At 39.6% G+C, this 23,388-nt stretch overlaps 3 protein-coding genes across 3 annotated transcripts in view; 2 read left to right on the top strand and 1 right to left on the bottom strand.

Moving 5' to 3' along the window:
• Positions 1 to 12,739, top strand: part of LOC144987275 (uncharacterized) — a 371,740-nt gene extending 359,001 nt beyond the window's left edge. The window contains exon 2 of the mRNA XM_078936594.1: positions 5,037 to 12,739. Coding sequence (XP_078792720.1) covers positions 5,037 to 6,709 — 1,673 coding nt within the window. The 3' untranslated portion in view covers positions 6,710 to 12,739. The remainder of the gene's footprint in view (positions 1 to 5,036) is intronic.
• LOC144987271 (uncharacterized) overlaps positions 1 to 23,388 on the top strand; it is a 126,443-nt gene that overhangs the window by 10,682 nt on the left and 92,373 nt on the right. The window lies entirely within an intron of this gene.
• Positions 20,671 to 23,388, bottom strand: part of LOC144986836 (uncharacterized) — a 51,051-nt gene continuing 48,333 nt past the window's right edge. Inside the window, exon 6 of the mRNA XM_078935163.1 lies at positions 20,671 to 21,974. Coding sequence (XP_078791289.1) covers positions 21,802 to 21,974 — 173 coding nt within the window. The 3' untranslated portion in view covers positions 20,671 to 21,801. The remainder of the gene's footprint in view (positions 21,975 to 23,388) is intronic.

The following is a 23,388-nucleotide window of genomic DNA, read 5'->3' as shown; positions in this document are numbered from 1 at the left end:
GGCTTTAGGTGGCACTCAAAGTGTTTTGTATCAGTTTAGCTTTCGGCTGTCGTATCAGTCATGTTTTTCGACTACATTTCTCAGACGTCCTGTGCTGGACTTGGTGTAATCCTAAGGGTTCCCCTTTGTTCTGCATCTTCTTGATGTTTTCTCGGTGTTCTATTTTCTTCCATTATCACTGGTCTTTTGCATTTCTGTGGTCACGACTCGTTTTCGAATCTAGGATTCCGCTTTGTTTAAGTAAGACGTATGGTCCTCTGCCCGTCTGGAATTATTCCTGCCATGGAGCTCCGGTTTTATTGATGGATGCCTCTCTGCCACTATGTCATCCCTCGTGTTTGTGCAGCACATCCTTAATTCAATCTTGGTTTTATAATTAAGAATTTGTCTCTGTTGGGCCACCTGAATTTTGCTATGTGCATTTTTCCCCACGGCCATCTTGTTTTCTTGTTCTGGGTAGCTCAGTCCTGGACCTCCATGTTCCTGTTGTTCTGGATGTTTCTTTCTTTTTTTGGTCTCTAATTCTCAATGCTTTGAGTGGTTTTGTTATGATGATGACTGTTTGGATCTTTGTTCTCCCTCCACTTGTTTTCTGATAGTCAGTCCTCTCCCGTCATAATTCCGGTGAGACTTTGGCTACGTTCACACTGCAGGCTGAAACGACCCAATTCCGAATTTTTTGCCCCTAAGCAGCCCAATTCCGATCTTTTCATGACAGTCTGAATGACACAGATCCGATCTTTTCAATTGCGACCCAGGCCCCGTGGGTTTGCCGTCCTGATTCCGAATTGTAGCCGTTCTTTTCAATTGCGACCGCCGTCTGACCGGCCAGGCGACTTGATTCCGAATCGTACGTCATCGACACGCAACAAACGTCATCATTTTGCGTTGAAGTAGGCGGGAACGAGAACGTAAACATCAACCATGGTGGACGATGCTGCTGAGACCAGTCAGTGGAAGGGAAGGGAGGTCACTGATTGGATTAATATTTGGGGTGATCGCTCTTTTCAGGCCAAACTCCAGGGCTCTGATCGCAACTGGGCGGTTTTTGAAAAAATTTCCAGATGGCAGAGCGTGGTGTTGAACCTTTCCCGCGATGACTTTTTTTTCTTTCTCCCCTTTCCGACCGTGCTCAGAAGCGCGGGGGACCCGAGGCGATCCTCCTCCTCCTCCCTGTTCTGATCCTTAGATTCTCCTGAACGGGTTAATAAAGAGTCCATAGCATTTATTCTGGGGGAAACCTTCCTCCTTCCTCCGTAACACACAACATGAATGCGTGCCCACGCTGCCCCCCCCCCTATTCTCTATCGCGGCACGCGCTTGCACACACACACACGCGGGCGCGCGGTCCCAACACATGCACATTTCCATTCCACAACAGTGGGTACAGACGATCCCGACTCCATTGCCTTCTTAAAATGAGAAGATTGTAATTGTGCTGCTCCTTCGTGAAAATAAATTTAATATTACAAAAAGAGCTCCGCTTTTGACAACACTGTTGTTGAAATCCATTGTTAACGTTTGCTCCGCAAACAACGAGTGACGTCGTTCACCGTTGAGTATTCTTCTGGCTTCTGCGCATGCGGGTCTTCTTTTGGGTCGTGTCACGGTCACACTGGAGATCACAAAAGTTTGGATTTACTTGGAAATGTGAACGGTCTAGCAAACAAATCAGATTTTTTCAAAAAATCCGAATTTAGCATTAAGCCCTGCAGTGTGAACGTAGCCTTTGAGGGCTGCGTCACTTCTCATGGTTCACGCAGCTGCACTGTGTCCTGTGTGTCTGTTCCTCATCCAGTAATTGTGAAAGAGAAAATTTCTACATGTTCTGTTGCAGCTAAGCATATATCTGTGTTACCTTTTCACCAGTACAGAGTTCCTCGTTTTATTGCAGGAGTTTCGTTCTAAAAATAACCATGATCGCTGAAATCCAAGGAGTCTGATTACAGAAATTTATGGCAGTAAAACTCCTCACTGCCTACATACACTTTTCTCAGACAGACATGAACATTTTCATCCTTTTTTCTTGTTAGAAATATCAAACTTTCATGAAAATTAAGTCCAGGATCTTAGAATGAAAACAAAGATCTGATGGATAAAATATTTCTGTAGATATGAAGAGCTCCGCGTACAGGAGACACGGCACGGACTGAGGAGATTGACAGGGTCTCCTGCCAATCAGGACACAGAACAGGGTGCTGTTTAAACTGTTTAAAGACTGTTTAAAAAAAAGCAGCATAATCGCTCTAAAAGAATGAGCTAAACCGTTAAAGATGAACTGTGACGTAGAAGGGGAAGACTGTCTTCTGTTCTGTTTGACAGGAATTTTAGCTGACCCCCAACCCCCATCACCCTAATACCCCCCCCAGCACAGGGCTCAGGTCCCCTCAGCCCAGGGGCCCCATCCCACAAGGCGCTGCCACCACCCACCCCACACAGAGAGAGAGGAGCCAGAAAGCGCCGCCCCCCTGGAGCAAGTCCAGGTCCCTGCCCCTAGGAGAACTCTGATCAGGCCTTGACGGGACCGAGGCAGCCACAACCAGCCGGGGCGACCGCCGATTGCGTTAGTGGAGACCCCAACCCGTCAAACCTTCAAGGTCCCGTACCGATAGTGGGCCCTCCCCCTCCTCCAAACAGACCCCCCACTGGACAGGGCCAACAAACCCCCCCCTAGACCCCGCAGACCTGGTGGATGTCACCCAGAGTGACCATGGGCCCCAAGAGGGTTGCCCCGTCCCAGAGCCAGGGAAAGAGCGAGGTGCGGATGGGTAGCCCATCCAGTGCCGCTGCACTGCAAAAAAAGAAAAGTTGGTAGAACTTAAAATTGTAAGGCAACAAACTTCGGTAAAATTTCGAGTTAAGGACCTAAACTCAATATTTTAAGTTTTGTGTTGGAATTTTCAAACTCATTTATCTAAGTTCTTCTAACTCAGTTGTAAATTGTATGAACTTAAAAGTTCAAGTTGGATTAACTTTGAATCGTAATTTTGACCAACTCAGATGTAAGTTACAGTGACCTTAAAAGTCACGTAATCCTAACTCTGAATCTTAATTTTTCACAACTCAGGCTTAGATGTAAAAACTTAATTTTTTAGGCTGTAACAACTGTAAATTCCGATTATTGGTGACTTCACCAAAGGTTGGAATAACTTAAATTCGAGTTTTAAGAGCACCTCTGTTCTTGACTTTGAATACAGCTTTATAATTACACATACTTTTTACCCTGCCACATTTCCATATGCAACCCAGATCTTTTCAAGATCATTGGGGCACAGGTGAGCAGTCACAGCTCACCTGCATGTGTGCAGCGGGTCAAATATTTAAATTTGTCCATACTCTACAACTGCAACAACATGAGCATCACTTCTCTTCACAGCTCTCTAACTCAAGGTGTGGGAATCAACACTTCCCATGAGTCTTAGTTGCCATGGGCGGGGCTAAGGCCCGGTTCACCAAAACGTTGTTTACAAAATGGCTGAAGCCCTGGGGGTGTTCCTACGGAGCCCGTGTCCTGACATTAAGATATAAAAATATATCTTGTTCCCACAGATTAATATCTTGTTCCCACAGATTATTATCTCGTTCGCACGAGATACTATTGCGTTCCCTCAAAATACTATTCCGTTCCCTCGAAATGATTAAGTCGTGCGAACGCAATAATTATGTCGTTCGAACACAATAATTAATCCGTTCGAACGCAATAATTATTCACGTCATAAGTCATTCACGCGGATATGCTCTCTGTACGCCGGCAAAAGCCGCTTTCAGCGGTAACTTCCGTGTCTCTGTGACCCATATTCGTTCAAAAAAGGAACATGAAAAACAAAAATGATCACTTTATTACTATCTCAATGAATATAAGAAAAATATCAAAAGATTTATGATAACTAGGCTGCTTTGTCATACGATAGCTCCTGCTAGGCTGCTACTAGCGCCGCCGCAGAGCTCTTTGATGTATGCCGGCATTTGGGCAACTGGCTGGTCGGTTGACAGACAGCTGATATTGTAGTTTAGGGTCGAATAGGAATAATAATGTTCAGGACTTTTCCTTTATTAACTTTAGCAGTCAGTTGCTTTACATTCGAAGGCTATTAGGCTACATGCTAACTGACTAGCCGATCATATCCTGTTATTAAATTATTTACATCATAGATTTACAGCAGATACCTTCACATTTCTGTCTGTGTGTGTCTCATCACATTGCATTGAAGACACGGAGGATGCTTAGAGAACAGATTTATTTATTTTAAAAAGCAGTGGTTTTTAATTTAGTGGATAAAGAAGCTCAGATAATACTTTTTCCACCATGAGAGGGTGATAAGACCACATATAGATGTTGGAAAGATAAACTTTTTTACTTTGATCTAACTTATTTATTTGCTTCAGTTAAGATGAATATATTTTTTTGTTTAGTCATCTTAAAAATAACATGTAGTTATCAGACAGTTATTTTACTTTCATTCAAATTAATTCAATTAAGTAGGTGTAACTTTGATGCTGCTGTTAGATTGGCACCGCAAGGAATTGTGGGATACGACATACTTTATGTACTTGCTAATACTTATGTCATTAAATAAGAGTTAAAACTTCTGCAGACACTTCTTAACAAACCACTCAATCAGTGGACAATGCCAACTCCAAAAGTTGGCATTCCCGCATTTCACAATTAAAAAAGATAAATTCACAGAACTTTATCACACTGTAATGCAATGCAACTTAGATATATAAGTACAGACAACTCAATGAATAATGTTGAACTGTACGACTACCTTAACTTGCTGAACTGACTTAAATTGTTGAATTGATTAGTAGATCTTAGATTATATAGTTATTACAACATAAAAGATTTTGTTAAGTCAAAAAATTTAAGTTGGATTTATTACAGTGTGGAATGAACAGTTTTTCATATTTTACATTTAAAAATTTTAACTACAAGGTTCCTGACTGAGCACATTTTGACTTTTATTGGTGTTTGTCAATACACAAACTAATTTAAAAGTATAAAAGGGCTTTTTCTTGTGTTTGTATTCCTGCAGGTCTCCCCCAGCATTGGATGACTGAAGAGGAAGATCTCTGCAACCAGCAGAGGAACTTTAGAGTGGAACAGAAGGAACAAGATCCTTCACTGATTAAAGAGGCACAGGAGGAACCAGAACCTCCACAGATTAAAGAGGTACCAGGGGAAGTGGATGAAGAGCAGCTTGATCTGAAGCAGGAGACTGATACCTTGATGGAGATTCCTACTTATGAGGAAGATGAGAACAGTGAAGCAAATCTAAACAATGAGCAGAAGAACTTCAGAGTGGATCATGAGGAATCAGAACCTCCACAAACTGAAGAGGAACAAGGGGAGCAACAACTTCTACAGATCAAAGAGGAACCAGAACCACCACAGATTAAGGAGGAACCAGGGGAACTCTGCATCAGTCAGGATGAAGATCAGCTTGATCTGAAGCAGGAGACTGATACCTTGATGGAGATTCCTACTTATGAGGAAGTTGAGAACAGTGAAGCAGATCTAAACAATCAGCAGAGCTTTAATGTAACTGATAGTCAGGATGAAGAAGGAAACCAACATGAAGAATCAACATCAGCTACAGATGAAGAGACAGACCCACGGAACAGATATCAGAGGGGGAGAAGAGTCAGAATTCATGTCCAAAATGTGTCTGATGAAAGATATTGTGCATCTAAAAAATGTGGTAATAAGTTTAGTGGGCGGCCTCAGTTGAAATTTCACATGAGAACTCCCACAGGAGAGCAGCCGTTTTCTTGTAAAGAATGTGATAAAAGTTTTAAAAAAAAATCAAAACTCAAAATACACATGAGAACTCACACAGGAGAAAAGCCTTATACTTGTAAAGAATGTGATACAAGTTTTAGTGTAAAATCAAATCTCAAAACACACATGAGAACTCACACAGGAGAAAAGCCTTTTACTTGTAAAGAATGTGATACAAGATTTAGTCATAAATCTCATCTCAAATCACACATGAGAACTCACACAGGAGAAAAGCCTTATTCTTGTAAAGAATGTGATTCAAGTTTTAGTCAAATATCTAGTCTCAAAACACACATGATAACTCACACAGGAGAAAAGCCTTTTACTTGTAAAGAATGTGATACAAGTTTTAGTCATATATCTTATCTCAAATCACACATGAGAACTCACACAGGAGAAAAGCCTTTTACTTGTAAAGAATGTGATTCAAGTTTTAGTCAAATATCTAGTCTCAAATCACACATGAGAACTCACACAGGAGAAAAGCCTTATTCTTGTAAAGAATGTGATTCAAGTTTTAGTCGAATATCTAGTCTCAAAAGACACATGAGAATTCACACAGGAGAAAAGCCTTTTACTTGTAAAGAATGTGATACAAGTTTTAGTCGTATATCTTATCTCAAATCACACATGAGAACTCACACAGGAGAAAAGCCTTATTCTTGTAAAGAATGTGATTCAAGTTTTAGTCAAATATCTAGTCTGAAATCACACATGAGAACTCACACAGGAGAAAAGCCTTTTACTTGTAAAGAATGTGATACAAGTTTTAGTCACAGATTTAGTCTCAAAATACACATGAGAACTCACACAGGAGAAAAGCCTTTTTCTTGTAAAGAATGTGATTCAAGTTTTAGTCAAATATCTAGTCTCAAATCACACATGAGAACTCACACAGGAGAAAAGCTTTTTACTTGTATAGAATAGTTTTTATGGCTGATAAAGGGCTCAGTCATTAATATCTCGATCTGCATGGTGGCGCAGTGGTTAGCGCTCTTGCCTCACAGCAAGAAGGCCCTGGTTCAAGTCACAGCTGGGGGACATGAAAAACTGCTACAACGGGGGACCTTTCTTTTTTTTATTTTTATTTTATTTAATTAATTTATTTATTTAAGTTAGACAACAAAACTACAAAACAAAACAACAAACACTTGACAAAACAGATCTGACAAACACAAACAAATACCACATAAAGTGTGTGTGTAGGTGTGTGTGTGTGTGAGTGTTTGTGTGATCTAAGGACAACGAGAGAGAATTCCATCCCCAAGCTTGAACTAACTGTCACACATTGTGTTAACTGTACATACTTAGGGGTACGTTATTAAATAATATAGATTGACAGGAATGGCTCAAGACATATATAATTATGCATTCACTGTTTTCTTGATACTGAAAAAAAAAACACGATAGCGGTCTCCCTCCTGAAACCCACATGTAAATAATCATCTTGTCATTGTTTAAAAAATAAATAAATAAAACAAATAAACAAAAAACAAAGTTGAGAGTAATTACACATAACCATCAGCCAGACGTCTGCAAATGAAGTAAATAGTACCTTATGGAGAGAAAAAGGTGAAAAGGGTGAGGACACACAACAGTCACATGCTTGATTCTCAGTAGTAATGTTCATCTAGGAACTCTATGAAGGCTGACCATACTGATAGTGGTGTGGTCGTGTCGGGGAAAGAAGGTAATAAACTGGCTAAAGAAATATATTCCAAAAATAACTGTTTCCATAATGATAGGTTTATGGTGTTCTTTGATTTCCAGCTCATGAAAATTGTTTTCTTAGCTATTGTTATTGCTACAAGAATGAATTTAATCTTAGAGGGGTCAATATTTGAATGTGTTAATTCCGATAGGTCTCCTAAAAGACACAATGAGGGTGATAAAGGGATGAGGCAGGTCAAGAAGGTAGATAAGGTTTGGGTGATTTCTACCCAAAATTCTTTAAAGGGTGTGCAGTCCCAAGTTGCATGAATATATGTGTCCGGGGTATTTTGAGTGCAAAATGAGCAGATTTCTGAATCGTATCCCATTCTTGACATTTTCTTTCTTGTGTAGTGAATTCTATGGAGGGTTTTGTATTGTATTAGTTGTAAGTTAGTGTTTTTTGTCATAGTATAGATGTCTTTACATATCTGAAGCCAGAACTCAGTGTTACCAGAAATAGATCGTTTTCCCACTTTGTTTTGGTAAGTGATAGATTCATCTGAGAATATGATTATTTTATATATTTTAGGGAGAAGTTTCCTTCTTGAGGTTATTTTTATTAAATCTGTTACTGCAGGTGGAAGATCTACATTTATTGTAGTTACAGATATTTTAGCTTCTATTGAAGATTTAATTTGTAAGTTTTCTAAAAATTGACTGTTCCTGATGCCATATTCTTGGATAAGATAAGAAAATTGTACTAGACCACTGGAATTAAAAACATGTTTGAGATGTATAATACCCTTTGTTGCCCAGAATTGTAAATTGATTGGTTTTTTATTGCTTAGACTTGAGTTTGTAATTTTATAAAGTTTCCACCAGGCATTGAGAGTGGAGGCTACTGTCATTACTTTATAACATGGATGAGTCTTGATAGATTGACTTAAAAATGGGATGTCTGAGATTTGGAGTTCTTTTTACAGTTCTTTTTCACTATCTAACCAGATGGTGTCTAACTGACTTGGATGAATCCACTTATAGACATATTGCAGTTGGTTAGCTAGCGACTAATAGTAAATGTTGGGAGCGTCTAAACCTCCCTGAGATTTGGGTTTTTGCAAGGTAGTTAATTTTATTCATGGTGTTTTATTTTTCCAATAGAATTTTGTAATGATTGAGTCTAAAGATTTGGGTTAATTAATAGTATAAGTTCTTGTAATGATGATTGAGGATTTTGTAGAAACAATAAAACATCATCAGCATATAAACTAATTTTATGGTGGGCTAGAGACGTCTGAATTCCAATTATGTTGAGGTTCTGTCGTATAGCTGCTGCTAAAGGTTCAATAAAAATAATAAATAAGGAAGGAGAAAGTGGGCATCCTTGTCTAGTTCCTCTATGCAGCGTAAAGCTCTGTGATGTAATACCATTGGTGGTTGTTGTGGCGGAAGGTGCATTATAGAGAGTCTTGATCCAGTTAATGAATGACTCCCCAAAACCGAATTTTTCCATGACACTAAAGAGAAAGGTCCAATTGACTTTATTAAAGGCCTTTTCTGCATCTAAGGTAGCTAAGATGGTGTCTTTTTGCTGTAGAGTCGAGTAATGTATTAAATTAAACAGTCTTCGTGTGTTGCTAGAGGAGAGTCTTCCTTTAATAAAGCCAGTTTGATCTGGGTGAATTATTTGGGGGGTTACTTTTTCAATCCTGCAACAGGGCTCCAGACTAACTTTTTTCACTAGGAGCACAGTGGCCCCTAACTGAAAATTTTAGGGGCACAACCAGAAAATTTAGGGGCGCATACCGTAAATCAACATTCTAACCAAATCTACTAATTTCCACTGTATTACTATTAATAAATACTTTAATAATAGATGCAGAAATTACAATGTGCCATTTCAAATTCAGTGTCACATTTTATTCTGCACATTTGAAAATGCAACAACAAGGTAAACTGACAGCAGCAATAGCTGTCATGACAGTACAAATAGTAAAGAAAACGGATGGAAAAGTATGTTGGTGACACCAAAAGCGTGTTTGAGATCACCCAGGTGGACTCAACGCTGCACAGATCACCTGGTGTGTGACGTATATTTTTGTTTTTGCTCCAACATCTCCTGTCAATCAAAACAAAAATATCAGGAGAAAGGGGCGGAAGCAAAACCCCAACCTGAGCGAACACAGCTGGAAATTTAGTACTGCACTGACTGAAAGCTGCCCTGATGACTACAAAACAATGCATTATGGGACATGTGTCCTGATGGTTTTTTGTAGTTCAGTGATCAATCAGAATAATTGAAAATACCAATTGATTAAAAAAAGGCTACATACATTACAAAACATTCAAATAAGTATACAATATATAATAACACAGATCATACTGAGGGGGAGAGGAATATTAAAACTAAATTGAATGGTAAGGACAACTCCAATTTCCTGTTGTCCTTCATTCGCCTTCACCCCCCCCCCCCCCCCCCTGGTCTCCCCAACGATCCAGGCGCGGTGCTGGTTCATCTTAAACACGTCTATCGATGCATTTTCCCCAACGTGTTTTCAGTGTGTCTAAAACTAAATCTTGTCACTCGCACACATTTAAAGTTCAAGCCCCGTTAGCTGTCACCCATGTAGGTGTGGGACATTTATTCTCCTCAGCTGACCCGACTCCCGCGGGAGTGGTGAGCTGCCCTAGCCGTGCATAAACCGTTTGTGGTCGGGGGTGACACGCCGCCGCGCGCTTAACCAAAACCCTAAGCCTTCCTCCGGGTCTGTGCGACCCAGAGAAAAGTTCAGCACGGACTGCATGGATTTAGAAAATTACGAGCGAATAGATACGTTCTAAAGGAAAGTAAGGAACTCCTTATGTGGTCCGGGGAGGGAGGGGGCGGTCAGGTGTCCTGCTTTCAAGCCCTGTCATTGTCACGCCCCCAAGAGTCGAGTGTGTGTCTGCCTGCGTGCGTGTGCGCTCGCGTCTCATTGATTATTTCTTTGATCATTGACGTGCCCCTTCTACGTTAAATGTATAAAAAATACGGAGGGGGGGGGGGCAAATTTACTGGTCGCACATGTGCGACTGGATATTAAATTCAGTCGCACACTCTCAAATTTTGGTCGCAAAATGCGACCAATTGCTCGCAGTCTGGAGCCCTGCTGCAAGCTAAAGCTCTGCTGATGATTTTTAAGTCTACATTTATAAGAGAGATTGGGCGATAATTTGATGGGAAAGTTAGGTCTTTATTAGGTTTTGGGAGCAGAGAGATGACTGCTGTATTCATGTGTTTTGGAAGTATTGAGGTTTGCTTTATTTCTCTAATTGCTCTGATGAATAATGGAGATATAATATTCCAGAAATGCTTATAGAATTCAGCAGGGAAACCATCCGGTCCACCATCTGACAAGTTACAAACCCCATTTCTTTCTTTCTATATAAATATTTGTGTTTGTATCACTTTTGTTGATTTTGATCTTTGGTTCTAAATGATGCTGATTTAATTCATATAATTTCAACTTTTGTATAGATCCTGTAAAATTACATACCTATAGTAACTGTACAAACATATTTTATTAAAAAGCAAGAATCGTGGTTCGATCTGTGAGCCGTTGAGCTTGATTGATGAATTGAATTGGATTGCCACCTAAGGAACGATCCACAGTCTTAGTAGAACCGCATTCCTACCATTTAGTGAGGAAAAGATTTTCCTAAAAACGTATGAAGGAAGAGGTGGATAAAGAACCAGACTGGTGTTTGTGTTCTTGTGATTCATGTTTTCTAGTAGAGATTAGAACTGTTCCTCTGTTCTTTTTGGTTCTCAGTGTTCTGTTCTAATCTTTACTGTGAAGAATAAAGTGGAGGTGAACATCAGTCAGGTGTAACACAGGTGTTGTTGCTGGCTTTGTTTTGCCTGGCTTGGCCCTGTATTTTTCTCCACCACCACCTTAATAGACTATATCATACAAACTGAATTTATGCTTCCCGGTGCACTTACCTTCCTCTGACCTATGGGCGGATTGTTTTCTTCTTTGTGTTTTTGTATGGTGCAACTAAGGCCGCCTTTACACTGCATGGTTCAAGTGACCCAATTCAGATTTTTTCCTCTCATTTGGCACAGATCGGATATGATCGGTGAACGTGTAAGCAGGACAAAAGCGCATGGATTCCGTTTTTCTCAGATCGGATACAGCCCTCTCTCATATGTGGAATTAAATCGGAAACTAATTGGATCCGTGCATTTGCGTGTGGCATGTAAGCAGACAAATCGGATATTTCCCAGTAAATGCGAGTCGTACGTCAGTGACGTCAACTCAGGACACCACCAACTGAGATTACATGACCTATTAAGGTGCTTTTGTGCGCTGATGTTGCTGCCAGCGTGTCACCTTTCAGACTCAGGCTTCAGACCGTAGTTGGAAACCACTGTTATGTCCGGTCCGGACGCAAACGGTAACTAATGAAGTGGGACACCGTTGCTATGGAACAGGCTAGAAGCCATTTCTTTCTTTGGGGGGCGTGTATGATGGGGACCGTGTGTGTGTGTGAGCACGCCCGCGCGCGCTTGCGTGTGTGTGTGTGTGTGTGTGTAAGGAGAAGGGGGGGGGGGGGTGAGCGCAGAGACGCAGAGAATAAGGTGTCTCGCCCAAAAGTTTTGGAGTCTTTCTTAACCCCCCCTGGAGGTTGAGGGTTCAGAATGGAAAAGAGAACCCCGAGGAAATCTCCCGTGGGTTTCTGACTACGGTCAGTAAAGAGAAGTCATCGCGCAGGAAAGGTTCAACACTTTGATCAAACTGTTAGTACAGCACGTCTGCAAACACTTCCTCATTCAAAACTCAGAGAGAGCACATAAGACGGCCGAGCAGCCCTCCTTTTTACTACCCCGTGCATCCCCTCAGGAGCGCCCAAGGCAACGCCTCCTTCCGTCGCCGCCTTGCCTCCATGACAACCGCAATCACAAAAGTCCGAAAGAGGCGGAAATACTGCTACGTAGTCCTCAGAACATCTACGTTTGATAGTTTCAGCATTGTATAGTGTAAATGCAAAAATCAGATACGGGTCACTTTTAAAAGATGATGTAAGAGGGTCGTCAAAAAAATCGGATATAGTCAGAAAATCGGATATGGGGATCAAGACCTGTAGTGTAAATGCGGCCTAAAAGTTGCTGGACTCGCTACATGCTACAACAGTCATGCCTTTTGTAAATGTGAAACCATTAACCTTTGAAGTACTTCTGTATATATCTGAATCACCATTTATTGTCTTTCTTCATTATTGTCTATCACTGTAAATAAACTGCTCCACACCAAACAACAACTTCAGTGTCCTGCCACTCCCTCGGAGAGTTGAATTTCAGTCTTCTGGTCACTAGCCCAATTAGGTCTTTCTTTTTTTTTGTGACACAGTTGCTACACAGACGTGTGGAGTCTTTCCCACAGTGTGGGTTTCTGCTGTTTGTTGCTTCTCTGCTGGTGGACTCTGTTCCAAAAAGCAGAGCATGTGACGTATCGGGGTAGTGTAGGTTAATTGATGTTCTACACTTTTGGTTCCAAATCTGCATGGAACTTTAAATATGAAGGACTGCATAAACTGTGAAACGCGTATTTATTCAAAGACGTGAGCATAAAACGACTTAAGGAGAATAAATGTTTAAACTTTTGGACTAGATGGAGACTGAAGCATTTTTCTTTTTAATATCTGTGGGGGAAAAAATCACATTTATCTAAAAATCAGAATCACACTTTAGAACAACTGTTTTTCCTGGTTTTTTTTGGACTAATGTTCACCATCTGCTGAGCAGGGATATATAATGTTGAACTGAACTGTTTACTTTTTTTCACAAGTTTGTTCATAAAACACAATTTGTGTGCAGTAAAGACAGCCGTTATAAAGCCTCATATATCTTATAACAGGTTTAATAGTATAAAATATAACCAGTGTGTTTGTGACTGAAGGATAACGTGAAACACCTCTGCTGTTTGGACACTTTGACCAGCAGAGGGCAGCAGAACTTTCAGCAACTCTGGATCTGATCCCACAAAAACAATCCATGGATGATCAGATTTCAGAAGATTTGAAGGATCAAAGACAAAGATGTTCTGAAGAGAAGATGTGAGAAGAAAGTCCAGAATGAATCCACTCTGACTTCTCCTCATGTCTCTGAAGCTTGTGTCTTCATGTCTTCCCCTCAGAGTTTCTTCTGGATTCCATGTGGATCAATAATATTGATCATGTTCTGTTGTCATTTTCCATCAGAACTTCAGGCTTTTCTCTGCTGATGATCTCTGAGCTGAACTTCTGGGATTTGGAGCAAACAGTCAGAACAAAGGAGGTTTCCATTTCTTCTAAGCTCTGCCAGAAGAAAAGAGCTGAAGCTTGAAGCTGAAGCAGCATTTGCTCAGAGAATCTGTCCTCCAGACCAACAAGTCCCACCACAGCCTTGAAGACGTTTCCAGAAGCAGCAGCAGACTGTGTTCCCATGACGATGCTGAAGTCAGCTGCTGCTCTGCAGGAGAAAGTCTGCAGCTCCTCAGTCAGGAAGCTCTTTCAAGCTCGTGCACATCTGTCAGTGCAGCAGCAGAAAGCCTGTTTCCCTGCAGGAAGTCTGAGACTTTTCAAAGTAAGAGCCTCATGTTGGCAGAGATGGGTTGGATTCTTTGATGCTCCAGTGTCTTTTGGATTCAGGATGAGTTCATGCAGATCTAGAAATCCCACCATGATGATCATCCTTGAGGAATTTCAAAATAAAAGACAAACACCACAATCACTGCTGGATGATAAATACATTTACTCTTTATTTTCTGTCAATAAATAATATTTATCAATAAATCCTTGATTATGAATGATGGATCTAATGTTGAAAAGAAGTCAAAGTGCTGACTCAGCACAGATCAAAGGAGACACAGATGATTTCCTGGAAAGAAGAAAACATCAAACATCATCAGGAAACCGGCATCCAGGGGACACGGCCACCGCCGCCAAGGGCCCCGCACGCTCCACCAGGGACGGAGCAGGGGACAGATGGTCCGAGGTCCCGCCTTCCTTGCGACATGACTGAATGAATTTTCAATAATGGATTAATCATTTGTTTTATAATTTTTTTTTGTATTTTTATTTATCTTTTTTCTTCTTCTTTTTTTCCCTTTTTATGATAAAGTAATGCTATGAAGTAAAATAAAAAGTAAAAAGGGTCCATATTTGTTGAAAGACCAAGGCTGGTATTTCTTCTTCTTCTGCTGATAAACAGCCGTTCTTCTCAGTTTAAAACAAAGCTTGTAGTTCTCTCCAGAATGTCGACCCGGTTTTCTCGTTGCTCGTTTTTAGCGCGGAGCCTCAGGAATTCTTCCATTAGCACTAAGAGCGGAGTTAGCTTAGCTTTTACTTGTTCCATAAAGGGATACAACGCATCTTGCATATCATCAAGAGTCTTTTTAAGGTCTCCGTATTCCTGGTTTTTCTTAGGGGCCATGAGTCAGCACTCTTGGCAATGGCTCCCCATAGAAAAGAAATGTCACAAAATCTGAGAAAGGAGATCCTTTATTTGCACAAAAATGGGAGGGCTAAAAGAAGATCAGCAAAGCTTTACACATCAGTCAAGATACTACAAAAAAGTGATCTAAAGACGGAAGAAGGATGGAAGTGTCACCATCATACCATCAAAATGTTTTGCCTTGTTTTAAATTTCCTTTCAAAAACTTTGTTTTTCAAATTTTGTTTTTGCTTTAAAAAAATGTTTTCACATGTGCTGCGTGTCATCTTGCTTTCTCCCTTCCTTTGCTTTTGCATTTTTTAGTTTTCAGTTTAGGGAGACATTTCTGCCATAAAGCCTGAACAATAAATCGCAAATTTATTGCTATCCCGTTTCAAGCTGTGCAATATCAGTATTGCAAAAGTCGCGATAAATTGTAAACCTCTACTACGCTAAAACAATCTCATGGCAGCTTTAAGTATTTATTACATCAAATAAATCCATTTATGTGTTTGACCAATCAGATGGAGCCCTTAACATTGTTGACCAATTAGATAGAGCTTTTATGTTAAATGTCGGCCTCCTATGTAGTCAAGGGTGAATTGGGAAAAAACTGAAGGTTTTTGACTCTTATTTAAATAAAACTGTTGCAGTGAAATGCCAAATTTTTCAGTTGTTTTGCTCTTTCTTCAAGTTTTCCTCATAGCGTGCTGCCCTATCTGCCATCAAACAGCTGCTGATTGGTCCAGATTCTAACCAATCAAATGGTCATATGTATCAAACATGGTGTCTTCTACTGAGGCTCAGAAGCTGAACCAGCTCTTTTTACACTCGATTTTGTTTCTTTAGAAGAAGATATTTTCATTTTAATCACTTTAACAGTAATCAGTACTTTTTTTAAGCATTGATTCATTTTATTTAGTCAGATTTTTGAATTTATGGCTGAGGATCAACTGAAACTGTGGTTTGGAATAGATTAACAGCAATAATAAGCATAAGAATGATGGCTCACCAAAGCAGGTCAATGTATTTAACAGAAGATTTTTTATATGTTAATTTTCACAGCGTCTTATTTGGAAGAACTCGTGTGCTTTTGTCCACAGTAAAAAATAAAACAATTTAGAAAGTTTTGTGCAACGTGATGGCATAAATATCACTCCCGAAAACAACTCCAAGCTAACGTTAGTGGTGAAACTAAAACAGCAGCAACATTAAAGCTATAATAATCCAGCCGCACAGTTTGGATCCAGATATCAGCTAAGACGGAAAAAACAAAGACGTTTATGGATCCATTTGTCTGTAAATGGATGTAATGATGAACAAACCTGCAATGTGAAGCTGAAGCTGCGGGTTCCAGCTGCTATCCAGCAGTCTGCGCTGACGACAGAGCTCCTCCTCGTTCTGGACGATGGTTCCTTCAGCAGCAGAAAGTTGTTCTCTGACAGAACCTTCCTGAGGTTCTGAAGACATGGTTCCTGCTCCGATCCTCAGCTCCAACTCCCACAAACACCGCCGTCCTCTTCACTGCAGCTCCGATCGATCATCTGCTAGTCTCACAATCACAGCAATCCACGTTGTCTTTCCGTTCAACACTTCTTCACTCATTTACGACACTTTGGAAAATGCTGAGAGTTCCCACACGAACCACGTATCGTCCTTTCTGTCCAAAAACCTCACAAACGTCCCAACAAAACACCACCGTCCTCTCAACACAAGCTAAGGCTGCTAGCCAGCTAACAAGCTAACACCTTGCTAGCGCCCCGTGCTGTTTACTTCCGGGTCACGTGAACAAACTTTATTTAATAAGAAACGTATAAACTGCTTAACTGGACCTCAGTATGGTTAAAAAAGGATTTAAATGTGAATATATTGCAGAAAAATATAAGAAATAAAACAAAAAGTATATAAGGCAAAAAGAATTATTACTTCAAAAATCTTTGGGGTTTAATAAATTTTAAATCTTTCAAAAATTAAATTAGTTCGAATTGCTTTTTGGTTTTGCCGAGGTTTGATAATGGTTCATTACTGATTGATTTCACTCAAAAACTGCTGGATTTTAGGTTTGGAGTTTGACCATTTGGCTTTATGGATATGAATTTTGCCAATAATAAAAACAATTGTGTAATGAAGATACAATCTTTGTCTACTTTGACATTTAGGTAACCCAGAACAATGTCTTTATCTAAAAATGTAACAGTTTGTTTAGTTATATTTCCAATATAGTTTCCCACTTCAATCCAAACCTTATTTGAATGTCTGAAGTCCACAAACAGATGATCAATAGTTTCCTCCTGAGTTCCACAGAATGAACAAAACAGGTCCACGTCCACAACAAATCTACTCAAAGTTTTTTTGGTAGGATATATACAATGCAATATTTTGAAGAACACCCCTTTTATTTTGTTATTTAGACAGTATTTATTGCTAATAGTTCAAGCATAAGTCCATTTTATGTCCACAAATTTGGATTCCCAATAAAACCTCCCAGCAGGTAAGGTTGTGGTCTGTAAAAGATTTCTTATTTGTTTATTGGAAACTGAATTAAAACAAATATCCACATTGTCCAAGAAAATTGTCTGGGTTCTTAATTGACTTGTGTTATAAATCCTTTTAAACAGTTGAAGTAGACTGGTTGGAATGGCATCTAACACTATGGCATATTGTCTGGGTGGAACAGGAATACAGAATTTTAAAAGAAATTCCTTATACGTCAGAAGATGTCCATGAGAATTGAAAAGTTGTCTGATTAAAACAATATAATTATCTTACCATCTAGGAAAAAAGTGATTTTTTCTTGTATTGTACATTACTGTTATTCCAAATACAACAAGTTGTTGGAGAAAAATTATGTTTATAAAGGAGTTTCCAGGCCAGCAGGGCTTGTTTGTAAAAGTTTGAAAGTTTTGTGGGTAATTTTTCAATTTTACAATTACATTTTAGCAAGAATTTAATGCCTCCCATTGTGTCAAATATATATTTGGGAAATGCATTCCAGATATTGTCTTCCTCTTTCAATAAATTACTTAACCACTTTATTTTGAAAGAGTTGTTTAAAGTTTCAAAGGTTAATACATCCTTGCCCCCATGTTTTCTGGTGTTACACAAAACATTTTTCCTTAAGTAATGACATTTTTTCCTCCACATAAAATCAAATAATGTTTTTTTTAATAGGTTACAGATGTGTTTTGGCATTTCTAAAGACAGAGACACCTAGACAGATCTAGAGATTCCTTCAGCTTTAGATAACAGAATTCTACAGTTCAGAGAAAGATTTCTCATAAACCACGTTATAAGGCGCGGTGGAGTTTACAAACAAAGGATTTGCATGTTTGTGTCAGTGTGGGGGGGCTCGAAAATATTCTAATCTTCAGAAAGGGGGGCCCTGCAGATAAAAGTTTGGGAACCACTGCAATAGCTCAACAATATTTTGTGAATACTGAAGGTATTCAAAACATTCCCGAAAGAGGAAAAACTGAACTAGGCCACACATCAAAATATTCAGGATTTGTGTTTCCAAGTGGGCCTCGGAAAGTTAGAAGTTCAGTCAGATCCATCCTGTTTTTGTTTTAGTGAGTTGGCAACAATGTCGGAGTATCCCATAACCATCAGTGACCTGATTACTTGACTTCTTGACCGTTGATGAAGGCTCTGCTCCCCACAAAGTCAGCTCGTTTTCCTTCCTCTCTGGCTTTTTGGATGAGGGGCCGCACTTTCAGCCGGGCTTCTCTGACAGCTGTGGAAAGATCCTCGGCAAAGCGGAGCTTTTTCTCTCGTAGAAAGGAGCTGTTTTTAGCGGCTCTCCAGACTGCATCTCTGTAGGATCTTTGGGAAAACCGGATGATGATCGCTCTAGGGCGTGTGTTGCTTGGATTGGGTTTCCCAAGGCGATGTGTAACATCAATGGCAGAAAAAACCTGCTGCAAGTCTTCTACATCTACGCTCTGACCTATCTCAGTGACCTTGGCTTTCACATCTTCATCAGGACTTTCAGTGACACCAAAGAGTTTCAGGTTCCACCTCCTTGAATATGACTCCAGTTCCAGAACCTGGGCCTGAAGAGCTGCCACGGTTTTCTCTTCATTCTTCAAACGTTGGTCAACATCTTTCAAAGACTTTTGTGTGTCTTTTATTTCGTTGCATGCAAATTCTAAGCTTCTCCTTATCCCTTCAATCTTCAGCGTGTTTTCATCTACCGGTATCTTCTTTGAGTTTTCACTTATTAGCTTTTCCAATGAATCTGCACGCATTTCCAATGAGTCGGCTCGCTTGTTTATCAGCTCAGATAAAACAGCAATGACTTCATTTGAATCAGAAGAGCTTTCAGCTGCCAGCAAAGCTTTTTTTGCAGCTGGGGGCTCACTTGGAGTTTTACGAAGAGGAGGGAAAGCTTCCATGTCCGAAGTTGGTGACGATTTGGCGTAGTCATGACACGTGGTGGTCTTCAGTACTGCAGCTTTTTCGCTTTTGCATTCTCTTTCTTTCTCGACTGAACATCAAGATAAAAAATCAAAAGATCCTTCTCTTCCAGAAAAATTTTGAGCTGTTTTCTTGGTCTTTTGGATGAAATAGATGTTATGTCCGATAACTTTTGCAGGAGCTCAGAAGGTACGCACCTACGCAGACGCCACTTTGGCCGGACACATTGCTGCTTGCTCCTATTTATATTCATAATCATAGAGAAATCAGGGAAAAGTATAACATAAGAAAACAACAATTTCAGAGTCGGATAGTGTTACAAAATGCAGGGGTATACAAAAGATAAATAAACTGTCTTAGACACCGGGAATATCACTCAGGGTGTCATAAATTGTTATGGCTTTAGGTGAGTCGATTAACTTTATGGATTTTAAGTATAAATGGACCTCATTGTTAAAGAAGTTAAAGCTGGGGTGGCATTTCTGTAACCTATTTTTGTGTATAAAAAACTTGGCTAAACATAACACACTATTGATACATACATTTTTTACATTGTTGTGTAGTGACAGGCCAAAGATTATTACTTCTTTTGAAAAGAAGTCCATGATGAATTGCTACTTGCTGCTTGCTACTTCCTGCTTCCTGCTCTCAGCTGTTGCTGTGGCCACACCAGGACACCTGATACATTTCTTGTTACGATCATATTTGGAAACCTCAACGCTTGCATTTCTCTAACCCAAAAGAGACCTGCTCATCGATGAGTCTTTGCGGTCGCGACACCAAAAACAATTGGCAAAATGCTTTATCCTTGTCGCAGAGCTAAGCTAACGCTGCACTCACCTTTTAGACTTTGCTTTATTTAATGGTTCAGTTTTAATTTAGTTGGCTGAATTTAAGCCAAAGCATTTTTGTTGAAATCGCTTTCCTTCTTTTGTGTTAATTGAACACTTGGAACTGTTTTAGTTACTTTTATTTCCATGATGGCCACTGTTTTTGAATTAGATGATGGATTGAAAAACCATGTTGCGCAACATTTGAAAATTGAATGTTAATTTGTTTATAATTATTCTACTTTGATTGATGATGGAATAAAGTTAATTTGTAACTTTAAAGTACATTTTGATTTAAGATTTAAAACTTAGAAACCTTGAACCTTGACACATTGAATTGTTTGACTTATGTACACACACTTTGAATTAAATTTCAAACAGCTGTTTGATTTTTGATAAGAATATTGTTTCTCCTGTTTTGCTTTCTAAAATGATAATGGCTTATCTGATCTATTTCAGTACACCCAGTCAAATGACTGTTTGCTTTTGTTCAATTCTTGATTTCTGTTTTTTCTGACCCTTTGTAGGTCAGGTTTATTTTGTGTGCTTTAATCTGCAACTTGATGGCGAGCTACCCAAATCTGAGATCCTGATGCTTCCACCCTCAATAACAACTCCTCAGCTGCAGAAAACTCAACTACATAATCACCAATAGACTTTTGGAAACAACTTAATAGGACTCAGACCCATATCCAAGTTACTTTTGTTTTTTGTATTGTTTAAATGTTTTATTTTCTGTTAATACAATCGATTGCATTTTACCTCCATCGCTGTCTTGTGTTTTCATTTACATACCTTGGGCTCCCTGAGACGAACTCTGATTATTGCGCCTAGTCCCATAATCTTAAAAGCGTTACACAGGGAAAGCATACATCGAGCGCCACAATCAATGGCTGGAATAATATACAGGAACATGTGTGCAGAATATGGACTGGAAACTCCAAGGTCAAAATGGGAAACACCTCCAAAGGTGGTAGAGAATGATAGGGCAAAGATCCTGTGGGACTTCCAGATCCAGACTGATAGGATGGTAATGGCGAACCAACCAGACATTGTAGTGGTGGATAAAGAACAGAGGAAAGCTGTTGTGGTGGATGTGGCAGTGCCAAGCGATGGGAACATCAGGAAGAAGGAACATGAGAAACTGGAGAAATACCAGGGACTCAGAGAAGAACTGGAGAAAGCATGGAAAGTGAAGGTGACAGTGGTGCCTGTGGTAATTGGAGCACTCGGGGCAGTAACCCCCAAGTTGGATGAGTGGCTACAACAGATACCTGGAAAGACCTCAGACCTCTCAATCCAGAAAAGAACAATGCTAGGAACAGTTAAGATACTGCGCAGGACCCTCAAGCTCCCAGGCCTCTGGTAGAGGACCCGAGCTTGGAGGAGAAACCACCCACGGAGGGTGAGAGGGGCGTTTTTTTATTTTTTTATATATAACATATACAATACAACGACAGAACCTGCAAGATCAATAAATCACAAACATAAAGTTAATATTAACTTTAATTAATCAGTTCTTAATCAGTATTTCTTAGTAAACTTATGTTGGATCCAACAACACTCTAAACCCAAGTCCTTAAATTCTGAGTTCTCAGAACAAAAAAATGAAAAAATAGGGAAAAAACTCCAATAGTAGAAAAACTGTGCATGAAAAAAAAATATTACTTGCACGTACTGAATGAGAGATGGAGGTTTACCACTCTGGTTCGAAGCAGTGAGTCTAGGGAAACAGGTGAGCGGGATTTCAGGTGAGGCCACAGCACCAGCATGGATTCGGTGTTGATCCAGAGGGATTCAGTCCACTCCTTGAAGCAGTCGGGGAAGAAAAAACCAGCTACACACACACACGTGTCAGGCAGTTAGCCAACTCCAGCTTCTATACTTGTATCAACTTAAAAAAAAATTCTTTTTCAAACACAACTGTGTTTGAAAATCTTTAGAATACTCCTTCAGTGTCGATTCCTGGCAAGCAACTATTTCTGTATGTGTTCCAGAAGCACACTGATGTCATTAACTCAGCAAAGATAGGAAAAAAGTGAGATGACATACAACGCATCCGAAAAAAACTTTGTCGCTGGCAGTGGCAGTTATATCACGCTAAGTCGCGCTCAAAGTGGTCAGCAAAATCAAAGATAGGACATAAGCGAGATTTTGAAAGCAAAAAAAGAAAAAAAAATACTGTATATCAAAGCAGAATAAAAAATTATTGAACAGCAAATGTTTAATATTTTCACTTGAAACTTAGAAAGTTTAGTGTGCTAATTAGAAAGTTCTGTGTGCAACGTGGTAGCAGATATATCACTCCATAGAGAAGAAACCAATGAGTTATATCGCTAGAGGACACATCACGTGATTCCTGGGAGAAGAGCATGGCCATCTTGGTGAGGTCAAGTCACTGCTGCAGTGCATGCATGTGAACACTTTTTGTGTGCAAAATACCAGTTCATTGTGCGGGTTTCAATTGCCAAAATCAGAGAAATTAGTCCACGAAGGAGGAAGGGATAACATTTCACAGGTAGGTACTATAATTTTTTCCTTTTAATTCTGCAGCGGCTTCATTACTAGAACACATGTTGACATGCATGATGCTGCGGGTTATTAGTATTATCAACATGCTGTCGACATGAGTGTAAACTTCATTTTGTTAAACGTATATACAGTATACTAGGACTAGGCTATTTTAGTAGTATAGATTTATAAATTTCTGACTCAGTGACTGAACCTTTCTTGCATGTTTCCAATGGACTCAGACTTAAGGAAAAAGTGGACCATAGCAATAAAAAGAACTAGCCCAAATGGATCATTGTGGTACCAACCTATTATACAGTCTGGCTAAGTTCAAAACATTTGCGGAAAAACATTTTGACAAGACTGGCCAGACTGTTCACTTGAAACCCACCACCATACCATCTGTGTTACACCAAATTGATCACTCACATGAATCAGTAGTGTAAATATCTTGTTTTTCTTTTTTTTTATGATGTATGAGTTTTTTTATGATGTATGAGTTTTTTTAAGATGTATGAGTGAACATTTAAAATTAATCTGGGTTACAAATGCATTATGTTTTAAATGGTTCTAAAATAAAAGGTTTTCATGTACAAAAATTGTTATTTGTCTTATCCATCCTTGTTTTACACAGAAAAATATCGATAAGAATACAGGATTGAAAAGCAGTCCCATCTCTACTAATGGTTACTTGATGGGGTGTAACGATACGCTAAAATCTCAATTCGGTTTGGAGTTTC

Source organism: Oryzias latipes, chromosome 2, assembly GCF_053564925.1.
Source record: "Oryzias latipes strain Hd-rR chromosome 2, Olatipes_Hd-rR_3.1".
Taxonomy (NCBI): Eukaryota; Metazoa; Chordata; class Actinopteri; order Beloniformes; family Adrianichthyidae; genus Oryzias; species Oryzias latipes.
Note: the sequence above shows the minus strand (reverse complement) of the source record. Positions and strands in the feature narration are given on the sequence as shown.